The following is a 22,323-nucleotide window of genomic DNA, read 5'->3' as shown; positions in this document are numbered from 1 at the left end:
TACAGATACAGGCAAGGAGGGCGATCTTCAGGATGGTCGGGAGTATCAGTGAGGCCTAAATCGAATCAAGATTGATATTCTTTCTACGCGGTACCCCGAATTATTGATACCAAAGGATAACATGAAAAGGAGGTTTTACTTCAACAAGAAGTTTGAAACACTTTGGAGTAACAAGGCAAACTGGGAGAACGTGGCTGTGGCATATGGCTTAAGTCAGCAATTGATTACCTGGTACTCTGACGGAACCCTTACAGCGGAGGGAGCGAACGCCGGGGTCATTGATCCAAAGAAAATGTACTTGGAGCCAGTTGGTAAGCACACTAGCATATTCCAGCCGGAAATAGACCCCATAGACAAATGTGCCCCCTTCAACCTCCAAGGAAACTACGGCGGAACAACATTATTATTCTGAACGACAGCCAAGCGGCGATCAAGGCACTTAGTTTTAACCAAGTAAACTCTAAACTGGTATGGGAACGCCTTAAAAGACTGAATACGTTCAGCTCACACAATAAGATCTGGATACTCTAGGTTCCAGGCCATGTTGGGTTAGAAGGCAGTAAGACAGCGGACGAACTAGCCAGGAAAGGAGCAGGGACGTCTCTAAAAGAGCCAGAACCCTTCTGTGGGATCGGAAACGGTTTCCTGGCTATGACATTAAAAAATAAACCGGAGCGGCTGTGGGAATTATATTGGGCGAGCCTACTAGGACTGTTTAAATCTCACCAAAAAGTACTCCTGACTAAACTAGCTTCGCCAAATGATATATGTGGACACTGCCTGCACATTCTATGCGGAGTGTGTTGAAACTTCGATACACGTTCTGGGACAGTGTTCGGCACTTGTGCAAAGTAGCTCGATGCACCTGGGAGAATACCTAATGCCAAAGCTGAAATATTTGGAAGGAGGGAATATTACTAAATTTTACATCCGAAATGAGGATATCCGCGATCGTTATGGGGTTGCACCGATTGTGGAAAAGTTGCGAGAGAGGCGTCTTCGATGGTATGGTCACGCAGTTTGTGCAAACGAGAATTCACTTGCCAAGATTGGTCTGAACATCGAAGTCGATGGTAAACGACCAAAAGGCAGACCTAAACAACGGTGGCTTGATACGTTAGATGGGGATTTGAAAGCATCGAGATTGCATCCAGATCAGGCATTCGATAGAGCCAAATGGCGAAGCCGATCACGACGACCTTATGAACGGGACAAAGACTGAAGAAAAAAAAAAGGAAATATACTAAATTCCTAACGGTTATAGGCCTGCTTGAGATACTATGATCAATAGGTACACTATAACCAGTAAAAGGAGCACAATAGTTCTTTAAGGACGCAGTGCAATAATAATAAGCCAGAGAGACCACTTCCATGTAAAAATTCAAATTCCGAACATAATCAGTTTGCCAAATACAAAAATCAATCTAGCTTCATTTATCGTGAACAACAGTTATTGAATTCTTTAATTGCGTTTGCATGATTATTAACTATTGAACAATAAATTCACTAAAAATAATATTTTTCTTTTGAATTTCCCCCAGGCCGATTTTCCCTAAATTCATTGGATTCCTAGCCGCCAAATTCAAATTCCTTCTAAGATTGTAGACGACAGCATTGTACACGCACCCAATCCAATTAGACTGTCTTGTACTGAAATGTCATTGACGTTCGGCATGATTCGCCGCTTGCCACCTCCCCGTTCTGGTTCCCATTAGCTGCTTTTTTGCTAATATTAATCCGTCAAAATCTTGAAAACGCGGCGGAGACATTTCATTCTCATTGACCGCGTGTACATTGCGTCCGGAAAGGTGAAAATCGTGTGGTGTTCGGTGCAAATCTTTTTTCTCGTTGGTGTTGTGCAGAACGTTTGCTGGCGAATCATTGGCGCGACTGCAACCCTCTTCGTTTCGGTTGTGTTAAGGTTTCACGGTTTCCCCGGAAGGAGTGTTTTCGCGTGGCGTATTGTGTATCGTGTTCTGTTGCCGGACTTGAAAAACTTTGCTATGAGCGGTAACCGTGAGGAATTGTTGAATTCGATCAAGGAACAAGGCGATTTGGTGCGACAGTTGAAAGCCGCCAAAGAACCGAAAGAAAGGGTAATTTTTTCACTAACCTTTTCATTGTGTATCTTCCACGAGTTCTTTCACGAATCTTTTAGATAATTGTCAGGAAGGCTTGCTCTCTACTTCTTGCGTGTCTAATGAGCTCCATGCAAACTGTCATACTTTGCTGTGAAGTGGTCAAGAAATTGCGTCAAGTAGTAACCCGCAGTGCTTTCACTCCTTTTGTTCGCGGCAGTAATTTCCGGGGGTTTGCGGTGTGAGTGGAAGGCGCAGATTGTCGGACTTTCCACATCTAATTGTGTCTAATTCAACATTATCCATCGCTACTCGCCTTGAGATTGGGTTTCTTGGCCTACGGGGGCCAACGATATTGTGCGAGTGAGTAATCGGAACGGAGATTGGATATCTAGATCTTGCCAGCAATTGTGGCAACAGACGGCCTCGGAAGTAGATCGGTTGGATTCCAGCCGATGTGGTTACCCTATAGATATTTGGTCTGCGAGTGAGGTTTCAAATGCCAATCGGTCTATAATGCACTGAGAATAATTCATTGGCGTTTCTGGTACATTGGCAAATCGAGCTCTTTGGAAGCCAAACAATGAATGGGAAACTCAGTCGGCAAGTTTAGACTTTCAGTTGAGACGTAGCTATTTCAGATTTCTTTGAATTAATTGCATAATATCGTGACTGATTTTCCTCTTTCTTCTTGATTTCCTCCCTCATCTTACGTTTAAGCGTTTCCTACCTTCTTAAAGCGTGATAAGTTAGCGCCGAGGCCTTGCACATAAATTTCCATTTCTTTCTCTCGTGATGAGTATTGTTAATATTCAAATTGCATCATATTTTTTGTCTTCACTGCTTTTGTGTATAGTGGTGTGAAAAATATTCGCCAATAATAAAAAATCTGCAAAATCTGTGATGTGCCATTTGAGGAAAGACCGTTTTTCAACGGTCTTTATTTAGTTTAGATGTATAGAAAGGTAGATAGGTAAGAATGATAGGAGAACAGATCTGTACTTCAAAAGCCGATTGTGTTCTCCCCTTTTTTTTGCATGCCGGTATTGGCTTCGCTATGCAGTTCGTAAATGTTTGCGAACCAAAAAACAAGGTAGTTGTATATGAAGTGATCGCCTCTTCTCCCGTATCTTTTTACTTTACTTACTATTAGGTTGTTGCAAATGAAATGTCGGATTTTTCAATGAAGTGAAGTTAGTTATGATTTTAATGTTTAAAATGTTGTTTAATGTTTAATGGTGGTATGGGATAATTGAGTATAAATAGTCGTTCGTTCGATCAAGGAGTCATTTCAGTTTCAATCGTCATTGAAGTTCCAAGTAAAACTCAAAGAAAAAAGCATGGAAGGGAGTCAAAAACGTCTACTTTTTCTATATGAATTTAAACTTGGTCACAACGCAGCGGAGGCAACCAGAAACATTTGCAGAGCATTTGGAGCTGACGCAGCAAACGAACGAACGACACAGGGGTGGTTCGAAAAATTCCGATCAGGCGACATGACCCTCCAAAGTGAACCTCGTGGACACCCAGGACCATCGATCGACAACGACGAGTTGCGTTTGATAGTGGAATCTGATGATCGGGGCATCGATTCGTGACATTGCAGAGAAAATAGGCGTACACTATTCGACAGTATCTCGGCACTTACAACAGCTTGGAAAGGTGAAGAAGCTTGATAAGTGGGTTCCGCATGAACTCAACGAGCAAAACATGGCGCTGCGAATGGAAATATCCAGTTCTCTACTCAACCGCAACAGGAACAATCCCTTTTTGCGCAGAATAGTGACATGCGATGAAAAGTGGATATTGTACGACAACCGTCGCAGGTCAGCGCAATGGCTAGATGCCCATCAGCCTCCACAACACATGCCAAAACCGAGCCTTCACCCGAAGAAGGTAATGATAACTGTTTGGTGGTCTGCATCTGGAATTATTCATTATTCGTTTTTAGAGCGTGGTGAAACAATTAATGCAGAGAAATATTGTGCCCAACTTGATGAAATGCACTAGAAATTACGTGTTCAGCGGCCTAGATTGGTCAACAGAGATGGAGTGATACTGCTCCATGATAACGCCCGACCTCATGTTTCCAGAATGACGGTCCAAAAATTAAATGAATTACGATATGAGACTCTTCCTCATCCACCATATTCACCCGACCTCTCGCCAACCGACTACCACTTTTTTAAGCATTTGGATCACTTTTTGGCGGGGAAACAATTCAGCAATGAAGTAGCTGTCAAAAGTGCCTTTGAAGAATTTCTTAGCTCTAGAAACCCAGACTTTTACGAAACTGGAATAAATGCCCTTGTATCTCGTTGGGAGAAGTGCATTGAAGCTGCTGGTTCTTATTTTGACTAATAAAATTAATTTTCATAAAAGTTATAGTTTTTTGAAATTTTACTCAAATATCCGACATTTCATTTGCAACAACCTAATACTTCTTTCAGCAACATTTAGCTGCATTTCCATAGCGCCGCTACTAGCACTGTTAACACCGTTTGATTGCAGGAGCTGATACGAACGGTACAGTTCTAGTAGCTAGTGACCCTCATAGCATCAGATATTAATTAAACGATGTGCTTCGTAACTAATGGATCACCTCTGATTTGGTTACTTTTCGCTCTAGTTGCAATTTAAGCTGTTTGAGCTAACCAACATAATTGTTACTCGTTCTTCGGAAAACTCTTTCACAGAAAGTATTATAATTCTCTCACTTTTGTTGGCAGGAATTCGCCCGCTTTGACTAGAGGACCAGTCTCAGAAACAACAATTTCGTGGATGAAATTTTATGTGGAATTAAGGGTTAGAGCTGCAAATAATTCCAATAGTTAAAAGTTATCGCACACAAAACCGAAACCATTATTCTGGGGCAAAAGCAGCCAAGAGAGTGATAAATAATAGCACTAATAAATTCGCAAGCAATACTCGGCTCGACACTTGCAAGCCGGCCCCGCAATTCTACTAAGACCAAACGTTGATGTTTGGCTTTGTTTTTTAATGTGATATCACATCAACACCGACATTACAGGACATTAATTATCATTATCGACGGCGCCGCAACCGGTATCCCTTCTAGGCCTGCCTTTATAAGAAACTCCAGACATCCCAGTTTTGCACCGAGGTCCACCAAAGCTGTCTGGGATCCTAGACTACGCCGTCGCTCCTTCTCAGGCAGGGTATGCCTCGTACAGTTTTATATTAACTATACTATCATAGGCGGCTTTAAAGTCGACGAAAAATGGTATAACTAATGTCCATATTCCAACAGTAATAATGCTCGCCGCAGAGAGAAAATCTGTTACTGATTTGCCTAGAGTGAAGCCTCTTTGTATGGGCCAATGATATTCTGGGCGTATGGGGATATCCGGCCTAGCAAGATAGCGCAGATTATCTTATAGAGAGTACTCAGCAACGTGATACCTCTACAATAGCCGTACTGCGTGATATCTCCCTTTTTATATATGAGGCAGATAATGCTCTGTTGCCAGTCGTCAGACATTGGTTCGCTGTTCTATACTTTAAGCATCAGTTGATGAACCACTTGGTCGCTTCCATATTTAAGCAATTCACGGTGGAGAAAAGGCCACTCTGAATGTTCTGACATTCATCAAGCCTGAGAGGTGGCAGCGTTCGATCAACACGTGGTCAATTTGGTTGAAAGTGGTCCCGTATGGAGAGGCCCATGTATGTTTGTGGACCGCTTTCCACGGAAACGAGGTACTTCCAACAACCATTTCGTGTGACACCGCTAATTGAATAATCCGCAATCCGTTATGGTTTGTATTTTTATGTAAGCCATGTCAGCGGACGTATCGCCTGAATACGGGTTCCTTCCCTATTTGACTGTTAAAATCCTCAAGTATGATTTTGATATCGTACCTAGGATAGGCTTCGAGAGTTCATTCTACTGTTTCGTAGATGTTATCCTTCTCCGACTTTGCAGTCTCCTTTGTAGGGGCATGAAACTTCATGAAGCTTATATATCTAAATTTGCTCCGCCGCTAGCTCAGCTCGAGGCTCCTTTTGTGGCTTCGAAACAAGTAGTTTTCCGCGTAGGGTTGTCAGTTCCACACAACCCGGAGGACCAGTTGGTAGTATTTGTCCCGTTTTTAGGTGCGGAAGGCTCGCGTTCATCCTTCTCCGTCTGCAGCTTTTCGTTAAGAAAGAGCTCCAAGCGATCACCACTTGGAGGTGGAGATAAGGTTTGGTAGTAGAGCTGTTGGTGTTAGTTCAGCAGACGTTTCCCAGATTTTATGCTCCATCGTGGGTACCAATCCACGTTTGACCCTGGGACTTACACTACCCTTTGACCACCTTCCTTCACCAGTTCATTTTGTATTTTTATAATTCCGGCGGAAACCGTAAGCCAGTTCTCTTTACGCAGCTACAATCTTCGGGCTCACGTTCCTTACTAGCGCTTGGTTCAGGCTCCTTTCCATCGCGAATCTTGGGCAGTGAAAAATGTTCTGTACCTCCGGTGTGCCACTACATGCAGGACAATTCGGCGAAACATCCAGCAGGAAGTGGTATACATACTGCCTATAGCAACCTCCGTGTCCGGTGAGGAACTGTGTAACGTGGTAGTTGGTTTCTCCGTGTTGTCGCCCAAGCCATTCCCTAATGTTAGGGATAAGCCTGTGGCGCCCAACGGCCCTTCGAAGACTCATTTACTCATCTCTACCTGCGTTACTACAGATCATACGACACTGACCATGCCGCGTTCTTACGTTCCGTGTGCCCCTCCATACGTTTTGCATGGTATAGCACACATTCGCCAAAATGTCGACTGGAATCAAGCCCGCCATTACCGATGCTGCCTCAACTGACGTGGTTCGAAAGGCACTGCAAACTTTCAAGGCCATCAGTCGGTAAATCGAATTCATTTGCTTCCGTCTTTGAGAGTTTGCGAGTGCCTCCGTCCATACAGGTGACGTGTACAATAGAATGGACCGCACTACTCCGGCTAAAAGCAATCGTACCGTTTCGTTGTCAGCTGCCTTTTGACATAAATACTCTAGGTGCTCCCTAAAGTTTAGTTTGGCGTGATTTATCACCCCCAGGTACTTGATAGCCGGCTTAGAGATGACCATATACCCACCGACTTCCACTTTCACGGTCTTTTTTTTCTACGGCTCGTTATTAAGACCGCTTTCGTTTTCCCATCCGCTAGGGTCAATACAGCCTTTTTCAGTCAGGTTTTCACCGCTCTCATCGTCACCGTCGCGTAAACATCCACATCTTTTGGGTGCTTGGCTGCAACAACTACAGGCAGTGCCAAAGTGTAAAATGGCTTTCACTGAGATGGGAAGCATAAGCACTCCAGTATAAATGACATTCCACAGCAATGGACCCAGTACCGAGCCCTGTGGTACCCCCACTGTGATGATGTATTCTTTGGGACCCTCATCCGTCTCGTACTAGAGAGTTCTCTCTGAGAGGTAATTTTCTACCAAATATGCCAAGTATCCAATAATATCTGTCATCCAATGCGCTTTCAATTCGGCCCCAGTTGTGCCAACTGCAACGGCTGCGAATCGTCATAAGCACTGGAACATGCCTTCGCGATGTGATTGAAGGCATCTATAGCACTGTTTCAACGACACCTGCTCTCTAAGGCGACACATAATCCAGTCTATCTTTACTCTCCCTGTTGCCAACAGTTTGAGTGCTGCCTCCACTCGTAGACTGATGATGGCGGTTTGTATCCCACCGTAGGCTTTCCGTAGCGTCTTTACGCTGACTCTTGAACTCCAATGAGGTCGAACTCCTTTCTAAAGCCTCGCGAACCTCCTTCGTGGTGATCTTATCTATACCTTTCCAGACTATAGAGATCTCCGGTCTGCTACCCCTGCAGCCATGCCAAATGGCCGCTATTGCGCCAACTACGCATATACTCTTTGCCAACAAAGCTTTATATTACTGCTGGAGATCCTGTCATTCTGTAGGCAGTGGGAATTTGGTGATTTAAGGTACGTCCCAATAAACGTTACGCAATGCCACACTACATTCAGCACAACTATTGCACTAGAGCGGTAGCCAACTGCAAACAACTGCATGTTTGGGCATTTTAACAGGTGGATACAAAGCAAGACTGAAAAATCGTGGCTGTTAACTGAGTGCATTATATAGAAATGACAAGTGACGATTCTCTGCGTAGATGGGATCGTACTTTTAAAGTTATTTTTACAGGCATGGTTCCGATGAGGTTTCGATTTTTGGGATCTAATTCGAAAAATTCTGAGGGAAACAGATGTATCGAATGAGAAGAAAACAGTCTATTTTGACGTTAATACGCTCTTTCCTAACCTAGCGATGAATGAGGCCAGGTCACTTTCAGGGAGAAATTGTTAAAAGGGACATCTGGATTCGCATCGATCAGCGATCGATATTTCCTCAAACATTTTGATACCATCAGCAGTATCTGTTTGCTTTCTCATCGGGTCATGGACTTTGGTCAAATGGCTCTAGATTTGAACAGAGAGGCAAGTAGAGCTGTACTGAAGGAAAAGACCAACAAAACCCACTGGGAACCTGTGGGACGGGTCATTGCATTCTCACTATCTGCATTAATGAGCAGAGCATCGAAGGCGTTGATCAATTATTATATCTAGGAAGTGTTGTCTCTGTTCTTAGGTTGATTTCAAGATGAATTATAATTCGAGACAACTTTACAGAACGTAAGGGTGAGCACTGCTGTGCTTAAGGTCGAGTTCTGTTAGAAATCAGTATTGGCGAATTCACTTTAGGGCGTCAAACTGTCAAACTAGTCAAAGAAGAAGTGTATGTAGAGTTATATGCTTTGCTTCGTAAGTTACATATGATGGGGATTTAGTAATTTAATCACTTGATCCGTCATGAAGCTATTTCGAATAAGTTTAAATAAATCGATATTGACTGAAATGCTTCCAGTGAAAAGGTAATTTAGTAACAAAAACCACACTTTTTGAAGGGCTCCATTTCGATGAGTTTCTTATAAAGTTTTATTCACATGTGATCGTTGTTCTTAAGTAACACTAATTCCCTCAAATTTAAATGTCCATCATGGTTAGCGATAGCACTACTAGCTTCGAAGTTGACTTAAACGGGACTTCGATTCACGACTGCTACCCGCCGCGGTTGGAGACAGAAGAAACTGGCTTATTTCCATGCGGTCCTTACTGTCCCAACCAACGGCACTTTCTCACCGCTAATTCTCCACTCCCGTGGCGAGTTCTAAAATGATTGAGTGGAGAGTTCCGCGTCATCTACCCGTCCGCATCCGCAACATTCGAAATAAATTTCAAATGGTGCGGATCCTGCCGCGCCACAGGGATCCAACATAAACACTTTGTAGATGGGGCGGAAAAGCTTCCCCCATCATATTAGACTGCCCCACGATCACGCGTTGAAAATGTTCGATATCACAAGGGGAATAACAAATCCTGAAAAGAGAGCTCGACCAAGCACATTTGGGGTGGGGACAATTCACCTAAGTGAACTTTGGTGAAGCACACAATAAGCCAAAAGGAGGAGGCAGCAAAGTGAAGCCTATACCAAGAATCCATATCCATCCATTTAACCAAGTTAAATATATAAGGACAATTACTTTCCTTTATCAATGTATCTAATCGGAATTTTAATGGATATTTCGTACTTCCGTATCAATTCCACTCACGCTTCCGTGATTCATCTTAGCGAAAATGTCGCTGAACATACATATATCCCGCCAATCAGGTATGCTAATAGAAGTGGGCTCGTCATGTGGTATTGATATCTGCTGATCTCTTGATATCTGCTGACCAACGATATTTGATGAAACCTGTTTTATTGAGTATTCAGACTACTAAAAACCTCTGAACGCTGTTACTACTCGAGGTTAAAGTGATCTACATATTAGCGCTATGTGTGTAAGGTATAATGAATACAGTTTATGTCGTGCCGAGATTAAATAATATCTTTTCACTGTATAATGTTAAATTCATGCATATTTTAATTGCATTAAAATATTTTCTGTGTTTGGTTAAATTTTTTGGTAAAAAAGTCAGTCATATTTTGGAAAAGGTAAAAAAAATGGTATAGCTGTTTTGTAAAGATAATTGGAACCGGTTCGCAATGAATTCGGTGCATACGAACTTTTCGCCGGAGGTTTTGAACTCCGCGTCCATAAAATCAATAGTTGCTTTCAAATTTGTGAATGATCACCAAAAGTGATCGTCAGTACACCTGCTCGGTGCTATTTTTTACTGGACAACTTCTATCCACATTCGTCCCCACAAAAAATGTGACCTTGACTTATCGATAACGTTGGTACTGTCGTTAATTTGCTTCGAAACAGGTACACCTCAAAAGTGAATGCACTTTTCAGATTTCATACCTTTTAAAATGAGTAAAAATTTTCCACACGGATACATGATGCTGTTGAACTCAGAAGGAGAGAGACAAAATTCCTCTGGGTAAAATATGTTCAATGGTTTCCTTTTTAGGGTGACTTGTGGCAGTTTCTTGAGAAGTTGTTTGGGAAATAAAAACAAAAGGCGATAAATAATGGCGAAGATAGTAAGATTTCGTCCCAAGATGTCCACTGTCAAATATGTAATATTGTTTACGGGTTATTCCTACTACTTCCCTTCATTCTGCAGCTGTTGAGTATTCGGCCCATAAGTTCTTGGACTCAAGTTCCTCGTTTCAACAATGATCAATTTTTGTTGGGCACCTTTTGGTGACTCTGCTTACTTTTCTATATGATTTTCTTAAGGCTACTTCGAAGATCGCGGTATTTTTTCTCCGAGTGCCGATGTCCTGATGTCCCTTTTGTCATTTCGCGAAGGCTCCTCCATCGCAGGCACGAGGATCTCAACACTCGCTGATTCCATCGGTAGTTTAGTTTCCTACCGTGGTAGAATCTCCGTCGCGCTATTGTAGAGTGGCATGTCTCAGTTACTCGCTGACATGACATACCTGGCTCACGTTTTTCAGCGCCGTTTCCTTCGGGTCGCGTCCTCCTTAAGCCACCATGTACCACCATGTGTCTTTTTCGAAAGCTCCAGTGGACCAGCCAGCTATCCTGATTCTTCTATTCCTGTTGCACATTCGACTGCCGCCCAACGAGGTACTGATATAAGTCAGATTGAGGATTTGCCTCGGAAGGTGGGCATGTATCCAACTTTGGCTAGGATGATGTCCAGCCCCTGGAAGATTTCGAGCAAAATTTGGCCCCTGGTGTTCGTCAATCGACTTCCCCAGTCCAAGGCTCACTCATTGAAATCGCCAGTAATTTGGGGCTGCTGTCTCTAGCGTCCAACACCAAGCTGTCTAGCAGCTAATGTTGCACTAGGGGGAGCGTAACAGCTGTAGATATGGACGCCATTGACCTTTGCTCAATAATAGCGGTCTGAGTGTAATTACGCGGTGCTTCTAGCGATTACATTTTTTGAAATAATAAAAACTTGTTTTTCCTATTCGTTAGTGTTGGTTTACATTTTGCAAATATCGATATTTTGGGAACTACTTGTTCCCTTTATCAGTGCTAACAAGTCCAGACTAGTTCTTTTTTGTTGGTGTAGATATTTATTCTTGCAAATACCGGTATTTCGGGAACCACTTGTTCACTTCATCAGTGCTAACAATTCAAACAACAATAGCATTCCGGGGAGGCGGTTACAAAGCCGCTATTGTTTCCAGAATGGCTTGCCGTTTGCAAGCCTATACCATCGTATTTTCGGATGAGCCTTTCACCCACGTAGCACTATTGTAATTTCGTTATGGCTCACAGATTGTCGTCACGTCCACATTCGACTCTCGAATGATTTGCGAGAACAAATCTTGAGCTGCCTCGCAATGGTTGAGGTTAATTTGTATCAACCTCATTTAGCCTTACGATTCAGCTTCTTTCTGTATGCCGGATACCTGCCACCTCCTGTAACGCTCCGATCGTCCATTCCCTCTTTCGCTCTGCACAACATGCATCGTGGGTCTGTAGTGCAATCATGGCTAAGATGGGCCCTTTCTCCACACTTCTTACACCTGTTCGACCTTTCGTGCTCACTAGTACATGCTGCTGCAAAGTGTTCGCAGTCAAGGCGTCTGAAATATCTCTTGAGAGATACTTGCTCCCTAAGTCGGCACACTATCCAACCAATTCTTACTTTGCCTGTGGTAATCAGTTTAACCCCTGATTATATCGGTAAGCTAATAATAGCGATGTGTACTTCTTTCTTTCTACTTTCTTCATCGTCTTTATCGCACCTCTTTGTGTTCCGCTACGGTTGAATTGTTCCCTTAGCGCAACACAGATATCCTCCGTGGATGTTACTTCGTTTAGGTCTTTGCATTGCGATTACTATTTGTTGGAATTCAATCAATTCTGCTTGCTCAACTAACACCTTTGCCATCTGGCCGCAAAAACTATCCGTTGTTTTCTCGCTGGATTTTTTTTACCTCCAACATTAAATTCCCTTTCTGCGTACGCCTAATACTACTCACATTATCGTCCGAAGGATATCGTCGTAAGATATATATCTTTTCTTGGAAATAATGATTATTTCCGGATGAATCTTCTTTTTCTTCTTCTGACGCCTTTTGTTCACCACCTTTGTCCATTGCTCAGGTTTATGGACTGTCGATTCTTCCCCTTTTGTCAAAGTTGGGGCGGTAACCAAAGAACTATCCGGAACCTTCACTGGCTTAGCTGGTGAAGAAGTTTTTTTCTTTTACCCGATTGCTGGGTACCAAGGAGTTCACTTATTTCGTTCCTACTCCCGTTTGCCTGTGTTCTCACCTACATTATATTGAGGAGGTCTCATAATTTCACGCGTGACTTTGCCACATGACGCTTGGGCGTTTTTTTCCTTCATCGCCCTAATACACAACAACTTATTGCCCGGTATCGAAGCGCTGATATTTTGGTGGATATTTCGCCTCTCCCTAATAAACTCACAGAGATCAGTTATGCGCTCTCCCAGTGAAAGAAACGCTGTTGGTGACCTTCCAAGCTTTGAGGAAAAAAAGATGATCCGGATCTAATTTCCACTACACTACTATCTTTTGTATGACGGCCTGGAGCCCGCTTGCCCACTCCCTAAAACGTGAAGGGACGCGCCTAATGGGGGATTTGGCAACTACATACAGGAAAGTGATGTGATATCACATCACCTACTAAGGTATATCACCGCGCATTTTTTATTAGTGGGCTTGCTTTTTGATGCTATAATGGAATTTTCCCGTATATATTTGTGGTCATCCCACTTTATAACAAAAACTTCTCTACGAATAAGTGTTTGCACTGAGACGATGGAGGCACTAGACCGATAGACACAGACGCAAATATCATTAGAAATTCGCAAGATAGTTATCGAACCTACATTTTTTTAGTTAAGTGATCCAACTGAGGAAATAAGTTCCATACAAGCTCAAGGGGTTTCCTTCTTTGAAAGCTGAAGGGCGTAAAATTGATAGACCAGTTGCTTCATCCAAACTACAATTTTTATTTTTCAATGTGTAGCTACTCTAGCTTTGTACTGATGAAGGGGAAAAATAAAAATTGTAGTTTGGAGGAAGCTACTGATCTATCAATTTTAGGCCAGACTACAAATAGCAGACAATATCTAATCTCTTAGTGTAGGGCGTCCAACACCACTAGTGGAATTAGGTGGAAATTTTTTTGGTGAATGGTGATGGTGATGGGCGGGCCTTTTCATCATCATCATCATCAATGGCGCAACAACCGGTATCCGGTCTAGGCCTGCCTTAATAAGGAACTCCAGACATCCCGGTTTTGTGCCGAGGTCCACCGATTCGATATCCCTAAAAGCTCTCTGGCGTCCTGACCTACGCCATCGCTCCATCTTAGGCAGGGTCTGTCTCGTCTTCTTTTTCTGCCATTGATATTGCCCTTATAGACTTTCCGGGCTGGATCATCCTCATCCATACGGATTAAGTGACCCGCCCACCCTAACCTATTGAACCGGATTTTATCCACAACCGGACGGTCATGGTATCGCTCATAGATTTCGTCGTTATGTAGGCTACGGAATCGTCCATCCTCATGTAGGGGGCCAAAAATTCTTCGAAGGATTCTTCTCTCGAACGCGGCCCAGAGTTTGCAATTCTTCTTGCTAAGAACCCAAGTCTCCGAGGAATACATGAGGACTGGTAAGATCATTGTCTTGTACAGTAAGGGCTTTGACCCTATGGTGAGATGTTTCGAGCGAAACAGTTTTTGTAAGCTGAAATTGGCTCTGTAGTTGTATTCTCCTATCCTTATTCTTCTTGTTTGACCAGTGCGGTTTGGTGTTGTTGGTTAGTTGGTTTTCGGTGCTGACGTTGCCACCATATACTTTGTCTTGCCTTCATTGATGTGCAGCCCAAGATCTCGCACCGCCTGCTCGATCTGGATGAAGGCAGTTTGTACGTCTCGGGTGGTTCTTCCCATAATGTCGATATCGTCAGCATGGGCCAGTAGTTGGGTGGACTTAAAGAGGATCGTACCTTTTGCATTTATCTCAGCATCACGGATCACTTTCTCGAGGGCCAGGTTAAAGAGGACGCATGATAGAACATCCCCGTGTCGTAGACCGTTGTTGATGTTGAATTGTCTAGAGAGTGATCTTGGTGCTTTTATCTGGCCTCGCACATTGGTCAGGGTCAGCCTAGTCAGTCTTATCAGTTTCGTCGGGATATCGAATTCTCTCATGGTCGTGTACAGTTTTACCCTGGCTATGCTATCATAGGCGGCTTTAAAGTCGATGAATAGATGGTGCAACTGTGGTCCATATTTCAACAGTTTTTCCATGGCTTGCCGCAGAGAGAAAATCTAATCTGTTGCTGATTTACCTGGAGTGAGGCCTCTTTGGTATGGACCAATGATGTTCTGGGCGTATGGGGTTATCCGGCCTACAAGATAGCGGAGAATATCTTATAGATGGTACTCAGGAACGTGATACCTCTATAATTGCTGCACTGTTTGATATCTCCCTTTTTATGTATGAGACAGATAATGCCTCGTTGCCAATCGTCAGGCATTGATTCGCTGTCCCATACCTTGAGCACAAGTTGATGAACCACTTGGTGTAACTGATCGCCTCCATATTTAACCAATTCGGCTGTAATTCCATTGGCTCCTGGCGACTTATGATTTTTTAACCGATGAATTGCACGGACTGTTTCTCCTATACTTGGTGGTGGCAGTATTTGTCCGTCGTCTTTAGTTGGCGGGACCTCCAACTCGCCGATGTTCTGGTTGTTCAGTACCTCATCGAAGTACTCAACCCATCGCTCCAATATGCCCATTCTGTCTGAAATCAGATTTCCCTCTTTGTCTCGGCAGGATGAGCATCGAGGTGTATAAGGCTTCATCCTCTGTTGACTGCGGTTATTGCGGCATCCATTTCCCTCTTATAGGTGTCGCGGAGGGCTGTGTTGTGGATGGCTTCAGTGTTAACTCTCACCTCATTGTCAGAGGGGATTCTGGGTGGTGTTGTTATTCGAGCTCGAAGCACCATGCCAACGAGATAGTGATCCGAGTCTATATTGGCCCCCCTATATGTTCTGACATTCATCAAGGCTGAGAGGTGGCGGCGTTCAATCAATCCAATTAGCAGTGTCACGAAATGGTTGTTGGAAGTACCTGGTTTGCATGGAAAGCGGTCCACGAACGTACATGGGCCTCTCCAGACGGGACCACTTTCAACCAAATTGACCACGTGTTGATTGAACGCGGGCCTTTTAGGTTTGGTTATAAAACCCAAATTTACCGATAAACTCTTGTTATTCCTACGTGAAATTGTTAAGTTATATCTAGGGCCTTAGAGAGAAAAGTCGGGGCCAAGGTGACAGTTATGCGTGAAAATGGAGCCCGGGGTGAAAATTATACGTGTCTGACGTGAAAATTATGCAGTGTCACGTGTGATATCAAATAAACTTTCCGAAGCCGGTCTTAGTTTTGATATTTGTTGGAAAGCTGGGGAGTGCGGGGGGTCGAAATTCAAGGCTTTGAATGTCAGTATCACGCGAAAGTGGATATTTTTTTACCCAATATATGCAAGTACATTACATGCTAGCTACTAATGGGACAAATGACCACTCTAACGTTTTTATAAAAAAATACACAAAATCTTTCGTACCTAAAGCGTCCATCTTCTGGTTTCCCGAATTGTTTTCATTGAATTGTTTATTCCGGGCCCGGGGGAATCCTCGCCTTTCCACCCCTTCTCGTTAGGCCTAGTTACATCTAATAGTGGCAATTTTTTCCTTGTTGTTAGGTTAACTTCTGAATATATAGTTCCTAAGCTTTTGTCTCATATTCTGTATCATACGAAGGACCATAATTCCCATGCGTTAGAGGTTATGAAATGGACGGTAAAAAAGCAATATCTGTTAAAATAGTATAAGTACAAGTTTTCTGTGTTTATAGTGTTCGTGTTTGATTCGCTTAATATCATAATCGAATGCCTTTCAATATCGTAATTACATAAAATTTGCGGAGATTTCCTCCTGGTTTTGACTCAATTCCCATTTTTTTTGTTTCATCCAATTTCTATTGATTTCGAACCATTTTTGCGTTCATTATATCCTTCCCAATGCAATTGTTACAATTCTAATTATTAATGTTTTTATTTAGGCTTGAAACAAAATCTCCCAGAGACACCCAAAGTTTTCCTACAGATAAAAGACATTATTTTCCATCTACTACTCCATTTCTATCGATTCATCTCGAAAATGTTGCATCGATTTGTTCGAGTTTCAAATTCGATTCGTATACAATTGCATACTCATAAACAGAAACCGGGTTTCTTAAGCTTTCGGGACTGTAGTTATTCGACTGATGAAAAGATTGCCACTATTTCCGCTGGCGCACAACAGCAAATACTACAGGTCAGACTCAGATCTCTATTTTATACTAATTTTCTTATGCTCTAATGCTATCCCTTCAAAATTAAACGTTTATTAGACGATAAAGAACGAAAGAAACGAAACGAATTGAATTTGAAATTCTCTTGCAGATCGATGAAGAGGTGGCGAAACTCCTAGCCCTTAAAGCCAAGTTGAGTGGTGAGGAAAATGCATCTTCACAAAAGTTCACACTTAAAACGCCCAAGGGCACACGTGATTATAATCCGCAACAAATGGCATTGCGGCAAGGTGTTTTGGATAAAATCGTAGCGGTATTTAAAAAGCATGGAGCCGAGTCTATAGATACTCCAGTGTTTGAATTGAAGGTACGTACATAGAAGTAAGTGCATTGTGGAAGGCTCAGTCTAATCGGATTTTATGCATTTTAGGAAGTGCTAACTGGAAAGTACGGCGAAGACTCAAAGCTAATTTATGATCTCAAAGATCAAGGCGGAGAGATTTTATCTCTTCGGTATGATCTGACAGTTCCTTTGGCTCGTTATTTAGCCATGAGTAAGATATCGAGTATTAAACGGTACCACATAGCGAAAGTTTATCGGCGGGATAACCCGGCAATGACGAGGGGACGATATCGGGAGTTCTACCAATGCGTAAGTTGTAATATTTTTTAGTTCGAATCGTAGTATTAGGTTGGGGAAAAAGTAATTTCGTATTTTGTCAATAGATAGCGACACTTAAACATATCTTGTGTTGTATTTATCGCATCGGGTCATACTATACGGCGATTTGATGACGACAATCTGGGCTACAGGTGTCTCTTTGACAGTTTTATGATCGTACGTTTCAGTCTCAAGTTATAGCGCGTCAAAAATGGAGTCCATCAAGCAAGAAATTCGTCATATTTTACGTTTTTACTACCTGAGAGGTAAATATGCAACGAAGGCGGCCGAAAAAAATTTGAGAAGTTTATGGGCCCGATACTGTAACGATTCGCATAGCACAGCGTTGTTGGCTTGATCGATTTGGTTCTGGTGCAGTGGATGTCGAAGATACACCCCGTATTGGTAGGCCAATCGTCGCAGAAACCGATGAAATCGTCGAAATTATCCAAGTAGATCGGCATGTGAGCACTCGCTCGATTGGCCAGGAACTGGGTATAGATCATAAAACCATTTGGAACGATTTGCAGAAGATTGAATTCCAAAAAAAAAGCTGGATGTTTGGATGCGACAAGAGTTGACGCAAAAAAATTTGGGGGGCCGAATCAACGCCTGCGATGCACTGCTGAAACGGAACGAATTCGACCCATTTTTGAAGCCGATACTTGGCTTTGGAATGATGATGTTGAAATAAAGGTCCGTGAAAAGAAACGCCTCTACCACAAATTTCTTGACGATAAAACGCCTGCTAATTGGCAAATTTATAAGAATGCCAACCGGGAAGCAAAGAAAGCGGTCGCTGTCACCCGAGCGAACCACTTCAAAAATCTTTACGATAAACTGGACACTCGGGATGGCGAGATAGATCTGTATCGACTTGCTAAAAGCCGTAACGAGCGTACACAGGATATCGAACACTTCTGTTGCGTTAATGGCAAGAACGGTACTTTGCTTACCAACCGTCGAGCCGCAACAGATAGATGGCGAGAATACTTCGAGCAGATTTCAACTGAAGAATTTGCTCATCCTCCACTTCCACAATCATCGCCGACATTTGGAGCAGTTCCATCAGTCAGCGCAACTGAAGTCGAGGAGGCAATAAAACAAATGAAATCGGGGAAAGCAACAGGACCCGACGACATCGCATCTGAGCTCTGGAAAACGAAGAGCTGGGACCCAACACTGTGGCTTAGTGAATTCTTTAACCGGGTTATTCAGGAAGGAACAACACCATCTGACTGGCAAGAAAGTACGACTGTTCCAATATGGAAAAAGAAAGGTAGCCCAGCAGAATGTTCAAATTACCGTCCGATCCGGTTACTTTCCCATACCATGAAGATTTTTGAACGCATTCTGGACAACCGTATTCGCGACATTGTTGAAATAACCGTGAATCAAGCCGGATTTGTCAAGAACTGCGGAACTACTGACGCAATACACGCTGCGCGGTTACTCATGGAGAAACACCGTGAGAAGAATCGCCCTCTTTACATTGCCTTTCTGGATCTAGAGAAAGCGTTTGACCGTGTACCACACGAAATCATCTGGTATGCTTTACGACAACACTTCGTGCCAGAAAAACTCGTGCGCTGGGTTCAATTGCTCTACCACGATCCGAAAAGTAAAGTTCGAAGTATGGCGGGTGTATCAAAACCGCTTCGTATCTCTGTTGGTGTTCATCAAGGAAGTGCCCTCTCACCACTCCTCTTTGTCCTTGTTATGGACACCGTCACACGGGATATCCAACGTCCAGCGCCCTACACACTGCTTTATGCAGATGATGTTGTCCTAGCATCTGATAGCAAAAATGATCTCGAGCAACTTGTTCAAAAATGGAATGATCGCCTCATGCAACACGGTCTCAGATTGAATTTAAACAAAACTGAATTTTTGACGACCGATCCCCATGAAACAGGCACAATCACTATCAGCAGCAGTGATCTGCCCAGAACTGAGCGATTTAAATACCTCGGGTCAACGCTATCAGCCAATGGAGAACTGCGTTATGAAATTGCTTCACGCATTAACGCAACCCGGATGAAGTGGCGTCCCACAACTGGTGTCCTTTGTGATCGACGTATCAACGAACGTCTCAAATCTAAAATTTACCGCAATGTCGTCCGTCCAGTCGCTCTCTATGGTTCTGAGTGTTGGCCGACCATAAAAGACAATGAACGGCGTCTTGCGGTAATCGAGAAGAAGATGCTACGTTGGACTAGTGGCGTCACACGTTTAGATCACATCCGAAATGAGGATATCCGCGATCGTTATGGGGTTGCACCGATCGTGGAAAAGTTGTGAGAGAGGCGTCTTCGATGGTATGGTCACGCAATTCGTGCAAACGAGAATTCACTTGCCATGATTGGTCTGAACATCGAAGTCAATGGTAAACGACCAAAAGGCAGACCTAAGCAACGGTGGCTTGATACACTGGATGGGGATTTGGAAGCCTCGAGATTGCACCCAGATCAGGCATTCGATAGAGCCAAATGGCGAAGCCGATCACGACGAGCCGACCCCGCTTGTGGACGGGACAAAGGCTGAAGAAAAAGAAGATGATGACTGGTGATGAAAAATGGATCACGTACGATAATCTCAAGCGAAAAAGATCATGGTCGAAGCGCGGCGAGCCGGCCCAAATCATCGCCAAGCCCGGATTTAGGGGCAGAAAGGTTTTGCTGTGTGTTTGGTGGGATTGGAGGGGAATCATCTACTATGAGCTGCTCAACTATGGCCAGACCCTCAATTCGGTCCTCTACTGTGAGCAACTCGACCGTTTGAAGCAGGCGATTGACCAGAAGCAGCCAGAATTGGTCAATAGGAATGGTGTTCTGTTCCACCAGGACACAGGACAACGCTCGGCCTTACACATCTTTGATGACCTGCCAGAAGCTACGGGAGCTCGGATGGGATGTCCTATCGCACCCACCGTATATTCCGGACCTGGCACCGAGTGATTACCATTTCTTTTGGTCCATGCAAAACACTCTTGGTGCTACTAAGTTCTCCTCAAAAGAGGTTTGCGAAAACTGGCTGTCTGAGTTTTTTGCAAATAAGGAGGGGAGTTTTATAAGGGGGGATTATGGAGTTGCCTTCTAAATGGCAACAAGTTTGCGAACAAAACGGCGCATATTTGACTTAAATCGGATAATTCTAAGTATGTTAAATAAAGCGTTAAAATTCCATCACAAATACGACATTACTTTTCCCTCAACCCAATATTTTTTAGTTTGAATTGTAGTAATTCGAGACCTATAGAAGGCTTGGCTCACGATTCTTAGCAGCTGCCACGATGTGCTATAAATTTGGCTCTAATTTTAGGATTTCGACATCGCTGGAACTTACGATCCTATGCTTCCTGATGCTGAGTGCGTGAAAATCGTTGTTGAAATACTCGAAGCCTTACAAGTTGGTGACTTTGTAGTGAAGTTAAACCATAGATTATTGTTAGATGGAATGTTTGAAGCTTGCGGCGTGCCCAGTGATAAGTTCCGATCGATCTGTTCTGCTGTAGATAAGTTAGATAAGGTGAGATTTTGAGATATTGTCGGTGAAATTTTGACTCTAGTTAATTGTGTACTTTCAGTCGCCCTGGGCTGATGTGCGGAAAGAAATGATTGAAGAGAAGGGATTAAACGATGCTGCTGCAGATTTGATAGGAACTTACGTACAACTAAGTGGCGGAACAGACTTAGTCGATAAATTACTTCAGGACGACCGTTTGAAATCAGTCAAGTCGGCCGTGAAAGGTTTGGAGGAGATGAAACTCTTGCTGCAATACTGCAAAGTACTTGGTGTAGAGAAGAATGTTCTGTTCGATTTGAGTCTGGCTCGAGGCTTAGATTATTACACTGGGGTTATTTACGAATGTGTATTGAAAAGTGATGCCCCTGTTGATAGTAGTGGGGAGCAGGGAACTATTGGGTCAGTGGCTGGTGGAGGTCGTTATGATAACTTGGTTGGCATGTTCGATCCGAAGAAAAAACAGGTCCCATGTGTTGGCGTGTCGATCGGTGTAGAACGAATATTCTCTTTGCTTGAAGCTAGACAAAACGCACAAGGTCTTAAGGTCAGAACAACAGAGATTGAAGTATATGTCGCGTCTGCTCATAAGGGATTGCATGAGAAACGACTAAAAATCATCTCATCGTTATGGGACAAAGGAATCAAGGTAAGTTCTCTTGAAAGCTGCTCTTTCGCATTCGCTAAAAACGATGCTAATGAGCTCCAAATGCATAATACTTTTATCTTGAACAAATTTATTCATTCACAGGCTGAACACTCCTATAAAACCAACCCCAAATTATTAGCCCAATTGCAACATTGCGAAGAGAACGGTATTCCTCTAGCAATTGTCCTGGGCGACTCAGAACTAGAGCGAGGCGTTGTTAAATTGCGAGAAGTCACAACAAGAAAGGAGGACGAAGTGAAATTAGAAGACTTAGCCGACGAAATAATCCGACGATTAAGATCATAATGAAATCCAGTGTTACACCTACCACGCATTAGCATTTACTTTCAAGCATTCTTGAAGCATTTGTATTGCAAAGGACAAACGAAAAACAAAGCTTTCAATACCCTTATTTATTTATTCTCATAGCAATGTCTTTTTCAAAATAGATGGCAAAACAATTTGATTGTATTTCACTCTTAATATTAATTGAAAGAATTACAACTAAGATAATATGGATCCAAAGGAAAGAAAGAAATGAGAAAAGGACCGAAAATAAAGCACTTTAAAGGCTTGAAATTTG

General features: G+C 43.0%; 2 protein-coding genes across 4 annotated transcripts in view; both read left to right on the top strand.

Moving 5' to 3' along the window:
• The first annotated feature begins 1,959 nt into the window (after nucleotides 1-1,959).
• On the top strand, nucleotides 1,960-22,319 carry LOC119656607 (histidine--tRNA ligase, cytoplasmic). 3 transcript variants are annotated; one of them, XM_038063043.1, is made up of 7 exons: nucleotides 1,960-2,096; nucleotides 16,678-16,931; nucleotides 17,060-17,275; nucleotides 17,339-17,560; nucleotides 20,891-21,097; nucleotides 21,156-21,740; nucleotides 21,843-22,319. In XM_038063043.1, exons 2-7 carry the CDS (start codon nucleotides 16,776-16,778, stop codon nucleotides 22,044-22,046), a joined length of 1,590 nt encoding a protein of 529 aa, XP_037918971.1. In that variant the 5' UTR covers nucleotides 1,960-2,096; nucleotides 16,678-16,775; the 3' UTR covers nucleotides 22,047-22,319. The 3 variants fall into 3 exon arrangements, with proteins under 3 accessions (XP_037918971.1, XP_037918972.1, XP_037918970.1); XM_038063042.1 differs by lacking the exon at nucleotides 1,960-2,096 and adding an exon at nucleotides 2,307-2,441 and having other exon boundaries at nucleotides 21,843-22,046; XM_038063044.1 differs by lacking the exon at nucleotides 16,678-16,931 and having other exon boundaries at nucleotides 1,964-2,096; nucleotides 21,843-22,046.
• Nucleotides 1,963-22,323, top strand: part of LOC119656610 (LIM domain only protein 3) — a 315,382-nt gene continuing 295,021 nt past the window's right edge. Inside the window, exon 1 of the mRNA XM_038063047.1 lies at nucleotides 1,963-2,096. The gene's annotated coding sequence lies outside the window, so the exon portion shown is untranslated. The remainder of the gene's footprint in view (nucleotides 2,097-22,323) is intronic.

Source organism: Hermetia illucens, chromosome 5 (genome assembly GCF_905115235.1).
Source record: "Hermetia illucens chromosome 5, iHerIll2.2.curated.20191125, whole genome shotgun sequence".
NCBI lineage: Eukaryota > Metazoa > Arthropoda > Insecta > Diptera > Stratiomyidae > Hermetia > Hermetia illucens.
Note: the sequence above shows the minus strand (reverse complement) of the source record. Positions and strands in the feature narration are given on the sequence as shown.

Bases quoted from the DNA above. Each gene is read 5' to 3' on its own strand.
- LOC119656607 (XM_038063043.1), top strand. From the start codon at position 16,776: ATGTTGCATCGATTTGTTCGAGTTTCAAATTCGATTCGTATACAATTG. The intron at 17,561-20,890 runs GTAAGTTGTAAT...CTCTAATTTTAG, and splicing joins ATCGGGAGTTCTACCAATGC to GATTTCGACATCGCTGGAAC. The intron at 21,741-21,842 runs GTAAGTTCTCTT...ATTCATTCACAG, and splicing joins TATGGGACAAAGGAATCAAG to GCTGAACACTCCTATAAAAC.